Source organism: Asparagus officinalis, chromosome 2 (genome assembly GCF_001876935.1).
Source record: "Asparagus officinalis chromosome 2, Aspof.V1, whole genome shotgun sequence".
NCBI classification, from domain to species: Eukaryota; Viridiplantae; Streptophyta; class Magnoliopsida; order Asparagales; family Asparagaceae; genus Asparagus; species Asparagus officinalis.
Window position 1 is genome coordinate 8,555,027 of NC_033795.1, and position 6,563 is coordinate 8,561,589.

At 37.1% G+C, this 6,563-nt stretch overlaps 1 protein-coding gene across 1 annotated transcript; it reads left to right on the forward strand.

The window, feature by feature from the left end:
- Window positions 652-5,496, forward strand: LOC109830144 (E3 ubiquitin-protein ligase CHIP-like). Its single transcript, XM_020397310.1, has 8 exons — window positions 652-754; window positions 2,366-2,433; window positions 2,510-2,573; window positions 3,131-3,202; window positions 3,651-3,784; window positions 4,181-4,334; window positions 4,415-4,525; window positions 5,105-5,496. Exons 1-8 carry the CDS (start codon window positions 653-655, stop codon window positions 5,135-5,137), a joined length of 738 nt encoding a protein of 245 aa, XP_020252899.1. The 5' UTR covers window position 652; the 3' UTR covers window positions 5,138-5,496.

The following is a 6,563-nucleotide window of genomic DNA, read 5'->3' on the forward strand; positions in this document are numbered from 1 at the left end:
GAACCCTAAGTTCTATTCTCATTCAAGTTCATCAACTAACTTGATCGTTGGAGGTACAACGAGGAACTAATCCCCGCCCTCTCACGAATTTCTACTTGTGCAGATTTATCAGCTCCCCAATTCAAAAACTAGACATAAAGTCGGAGAAGAAGGCGATCCCTCATCAATCTCATCTACTTCATCAAATTGATCCTATACTGGATCCAATTGACTATGTGATCACTAGTACATCAACATCTACCATTTTTACAAATTTTATCCAAACTTAAATATTTGTTAAATTATCACCAAATCTCCCACGTTAATTAGGTTAATTGATATAACTAAAATACTTTTAATTAGGTTAATTGATATTGTTAATTTGTAACATTTTGTCCTTGCAAATACTAATGTTAGAAATGTAATTATTCGTCAACTTTATATAGTTTACAATATTATAGAAATTCCGGGGGTGTGATTAAAAAACATTTTGACAGTTGAGTAAATGTAATAAAAAAAATAAAAAATCAAGAGAAGTTTGAAGGGGGGCAGTTTCTAGCTCCTTCGTCGCTCTCTCTCCCCCAATAATCTCTCGCCCTCATTTTTGTCTCTTTTCATCCTCAAACCTTCAACAAAACAACAAACCCAATTCTCCGGCGAGAGAGCGGCGGCGATGGCGGCGAGCGTCGCCAAGCAAGCGGAGCTCCTGAAGGCCGACGGAAACACGTATTTCAAGAAGGAGCGATTGGGCGCTGCGATTGATGCCTACACCGAGGTTTAAATTGCTATGCCCCCCATTTGTTTAGGGTTTGAAATTTCTATTGGGTTTTGGTTGGATTGGACGATTGAGTGACCTGGGTTGGTTTTGTCCTGTCCTGGGGTCAAATGGGTTCCTTGTTATTGTTTTGATTGTTCCCCCTTTTGCTTAGGGTTAGAAGTTTGTGATTTTGTGTTGGGCATTTTGGCGAACGGTTGGTGGGTTTTGCTTGGATTGGACCGTTTAGGACTTGGGTCAACTTGATTCTTCTTTTGGTCAGATGGGTTTCTTTCCTCTTATTTGTTTTGATTGGATGTTTCAAAATTCTTTTGTATTGTTTGTATTTAATCGTTCCCCCCTCATTTCCATTTCAAATAGGGTTTATGTTTATGTTCTTGATTAGGTCATTGAATCTGCACGCAAGTATCTTTTTTGCTTGGTAGTCTTTTTGGGAATTGAGGTTTGAAAAGTCCCTATTTGCATTAAGTTTCATAAGAAGATAGGGGAGGTGAAGAAAATGAGTGGAGAGAATTTTGTAGTAATATTCGTGTGTTGTATATTGGCTTGTGTATGTATCCTCTTAAATTTATATAGAGAGTAGTATTGTCGTATATCCTATTATTAATGACCTTTCCCTTGTCTATTACTGATGGTCTTTCCGAAAGTTATCTATTTTCATGTCAATTAGTGGAGAAAATTTTGCCTTTTTTTTCAGTAGATGACGAGTCATGCATTTCTGTATGCTTACTCTCCTTTTTGGTTGCTTTATAACAGAAATTGAATCCCTGACTGCTGATAGTGTAGTTGGGCTATTAAATTGCTCTTAATGGTTCTTGTTAGGAGCCAAATCGAACTATCAACTATAGTATGGAGACAAGGGAAAGATCGGTTGTAAAATGCCAGGACCTTATGGCTTTTCAAAGGAGCAAAGTTTCCTGAGGCATTAAGGTGCAATTGAATTGGGGTCACGAGGTGGGTTAAACACTTAAAGAACAACTCTGAACTCTTAATTGTTTTTGGCCTATAAGATATGGCTCAGTGGGTTTAGCCCCTCAGAAGAGAAAGAGGGTTTAGATGACCTGCTTCAGAGTGTAAATCTCTATATGACGGTTTAGATAACTAGTAGAGTATTACAACTCATGTGTCCAATCATTGAAAACGAGATTCATTTCAATGCTTAAAACATACAAACAAATTTTATATTAACACCTCGAATAGTAATTTGATATAAGCATAAAAGTGGAAGGAACTAAGGTTAACATAAAGATGAAACTCACCGTACGTCCTCAATTTCATCAAAATAGGAGGACGGGGGAGTTAATGAGTTACACATCAGTAGATCTTTTATGTTGATTTTGTTCTCTATAATAATTCTCCAGGGTTCAAGCCATACATCACGGATATCCGCTGCAAATTTTGCTGAATTCGATGTCAATTATACATTTACTGCAAATAAACAGTTGCTGACTCTTCTTCCTATATAACAGTTTAAATAATAGCTGTTCAACGCAGGCAATCATTTTTCTTATAGAGCTGTTGTAGCTCATCAGCTATTTGTTTAATAGCTCTAAATGTTCATAGCAGTTCAATTTCTTGATTTTTTTTCTCTCTTTCTTATGATTCTTTTAGGCTATTGCGCTTGTTCCAAATGTGCCTGTGTATTGGACGAATCGAGCACTTTGCTTTCGGAGGCGGAAGTTTGTTCATTGATCCTTTCTTTCTCCCTTTTTCAAGTTTTTGAATTTTCTTAATGATGTCTATTGGACTTTGTAGAGAGTGGACAAGAGTTGAAGAAGATTGCAGAAAAGCTCTTGAACTGGACAGCAGCTCAGTCAAAGTATGTCTCATGGTTTTTCAACTCCATATTTATTGTGTAGTTCAGTTGGTCTATAATCTTTTAGTTATCCATCTGCAGTATTGATTCTTCCAGCTGTCTTTTAGTTTTGTGTAAGTATTTTTCATGCAATTATGCATACTTGGTTGGGTTTTTGAGGATTGTTTGAGTAGAGTTATATTATAAATCTCATGCAAGATATCTGCACTATATGTACTTTGGTCGCATTCACTTTTGAGGATTGATTCTTCTCATCTATCTAAATATTAATTAACCGTGGTAACATCTTTGTCTGCTACTTTTCTATGAACCCTGCCCCTTGTGTCCATGCGCAAGGCTTGGTTGTAGTTGGTTAACGTACTTGTGAGTTGTGAATTTCAAGATATAATTATGTACAGTTTTGAAGTTTCTTATATTGAAGACAGTCGGTTTAGTAATGAAAGATAAAACGTGCCCACACTGCTCATTCAAAGAAAAGAAATGAAAGATGCTTGTGTGATCTATTTAGTTATATAAAAGACCTTTTATCGATCCGAAGGTTCTATCTTTCTTATTGGCAGGCTCACTATATGTTGGGGATTGCATTGCTAGAGCGAGAAGAACATGCTGAGGGAATAAAGGAATTGGAGAAGGTTAGTGATTATGTTCTCACTATAGACATTACTACTCTCTCTCTCTCTCTAATATCACTCTTTTTCTTTTCATCTCTTAATATAATGCTTTCTAAGTTCGTATTATGATGTTTATTACAAGTCAGAAATTTTAGCAGTGAAAAAGAAAACAGATAGCCCAATCTTACTATAAGATCCTTAGTTACTTTTTTGGAGGCAGTGTGTTCTGTAAGGCCATAACTATCAGAAAAAGGTAGATACAGTGCTTTTTCAAGAAAGTGCAGGCTTCCACGTAGATAAAATATTAAGAAGGAAAATGAAAACTACCTGTTTCTATTTTTCTGATTCCTAAAGGACCTCATGGATGCTGGATGAGCAGTTTATTCCAGGCTAACTTTATTCTAGGTTCGTTCTTGCTATTATCAATTTTAGTTTATTAAAAATAGTTTATATAATTTCTTAAACATAGGCTTTCGATCTTGAGAGGAGTGCTAAACGCCCAGGTCATCTTGTCGAGGAGGTGTGGTCAATTCTTGCTAAAGCAAAGTATGAGGAATGGGAACGTGAATCTAGTGAGAGGTCGTGGACATTGCAGAAATTGAAGTAGGTGATTACATTTCTTTTTTTTCTGTGTTGAGTTAATTGCTTTCTGAGATGCATTGTTTCTTTTGTTGAGTTAATTGCAACTATACCCCCTGTACTATGAGGGTGTAGCCACTATACTTTGGATGACATTATTCTGGTTGGTTGGGATGTCATGTGGGAATTGTCTGATGATAAATTACTTTTTATCCTTGGTTAAACCGAAAAAGACTAAACTGCCCTCTAAATGAGAGCCAATAAGCAACTTGTCTGGGGCTTAGACAATGTAAATGCTAATAAAATAGATTAGGGAGATATAAGTTGCTACACCAGCACAAGACAGTGGGTATCTGTAATTAACTCTACTTTGTTGAACTTATTCATCTGAACTTGAACTATTTGGTTCACTTATTTCAGAGATGATTGTGAAAAGGCTTTACTAGAGCACCGCTTTCTCGATGTTTCTGAAGATAAAGATGAAGTCAAAGATGCTGTGAATGATCACTCGAAACAACTTGAGCTCCTGAAGGATGTTTTTAGTAAAGCTGCAGATAATGACACACCAAAAGAGGTTAGGGTACAGTATTTTTCTAAGTGTAAGCATTTATGGCAGCTTGGTGATACAATTTTACTTCTTGGTCGAAATGTCAGGTACCAGACTACTTATGCTGTAAGATTACCCTTGACATATTTCGGGATCCTGTGATCACCCCAAGTGGTGTTACTTATGAAAGGGCTGTGCTTCTTGAGCATCTTCAGAAGGTAAACTCTTCCCATTTCTATGTTACAGTGCCTAGAGTTCTGCTGCAGTTCCTTAGATTAATGTTTTTAGGTTTTTTCAAGTATTTGTCCATTTAATCTTTCATATGTTTCAGATACTGAAATTGCTATTTAGTCCCTCAGTTCATATAAGTTACTCAAAATTAGTACCTCTGTTAGTTTTTCCATTCAATTTCTTAACTCCGGTTGGGTTAGTGTTTAGTCCACCATAGAATGTTACTGTTATACTTATTTCGTTTCCCTCCAAAATTTCCCTCACAAGAGTAGAGAACCATTGGAAAAATGGGTTTGAGGAAGAAGATGGTTCTTGAGGGGAAGAAGAAATAAATTTGGGTTTGGTTTGGGGTTTTAACTGGTTTAGGTTAGAAACAGGGTATGGGTTTGAATATAAACTTAAAAGAAAGGGGTATAGCTGGACCAATACATTCCTCCCAACCCAAATGGCAGCTTTACTATGGAGACTAACTTGGAATAATTTATGCGAGTTGGGGGATTACATAGCATTGTTTTGAGGGAGTAATTTATAAATATCGAATGTTCAACGTTTCTTAGCATTCTCAGGTTTGTGCCGTGGATGCAGGTGGGCAATTTTGATCCGATTACAAGAGAGACCCTCGAAGTGAGCCAATTGGTGCCTAATCTAGCCATCAAGGAGGCAGTTCGGTCGTTCTTGAATGATCATGCCTGGGCCTATAAAATGAACTGAGGGTTGCCCTTTATGTTGGCTTGTTCTTTTCATTTTCATACTTAATTCATACTTTTGTTGTTGGTTGTGTTTCCTTTTTTGTTTTCTCCTTGATGACTTTTTATTTTGAGGGGTTGTTTGTACAGAGAAAATGTTGTTTGTTTGATATATATTGATATATGTGTGTACGGTGTGATCATTCATCTGTAAGGGGAAAATACCTCCGGATGATTGTATATGGTTTCAAAAGGGTTTCTGTTTGCGTCTACTTTAAATTATATGATTGCATTGTTTCTCATGAAAATGTTTTCTTAGTTTATTTTGTATATGTTACGTATCTCGTCAATGCATCATAGACTCAAACTTACTGACCTTTCGACGTAGTAAGAAAGGAATAAGTTGGAGACCATTATGAGAACTGGAGAAGGTAAAATTAAGTACCGTGATGCATTACATTAACAACTGATTAATGCTTTTCTAGTGTTTTCCCTTCTCTTAGGTGGTGTGTGTTTCACTCATTTTGTGGAAAATGAATAGGATTTGGAGCTGACAGTGACAAATCGTAATTTGTGGATTCTTTATCAATCATAATCTTGAGTTTGGCTCAAATTTTTTTTATAGATTTCAAAATCGATAAAGATGCAATAGAATGAGTTTTTTTATGGAAACCCAAATCCAAGCTTTTTGAGAAGATTAGGGTTGAAAAGCGGACATCGGCCATTTTGGGATTCCATCTCTTCGCGAACCTTAGATTTGAAATCAGCAACTCCCCCTATTCTTCTCCCGCCTCTTCTCTTCGCGCCTCCTCTCCCGCTGTTCTTCGATTTCCTTTTCGAAGACAAGACGTAGCCATTGTTGTCAGGTTTTGGACTAATCGAACTTGACATTCGGTTCGCGGGGTCGATTTCTGTTGGTGGGTTCGGTGGGTTTTGTTGGCTTCGGCTTCTCCCGCGAATCTTTGTCCCACCTCATCTTTTCGATTTCTTTTTAGAAGATGAGGCTCGACGCTAATTTGTCGGTGATTCCTGTCGGTGGGGTTTGTGGGTTTGTTCCGTTCGGTGGGTTTGTTGGCTTTGGTGGGGTTGCTGCATTGATTTCTGAATTATCCCATTGGCAACTGCAAGTATAAAACTTTTTGCCCTTTTCCTGTGATCGTTTCATTGTGCTTGATCTAAAGAAATGAACATGGGTAGTAGAAAGCGCTAGTTTTGACAATTTATTACATGTCTAATCTCTCGTGAAACAAGGGTTTTGTTACATTGTTGATTACTGATTTTCGGTCCTCTGGATTTTTTGTTATTGCATTCCTTCAAACGACTAAACCATGAACTGAAA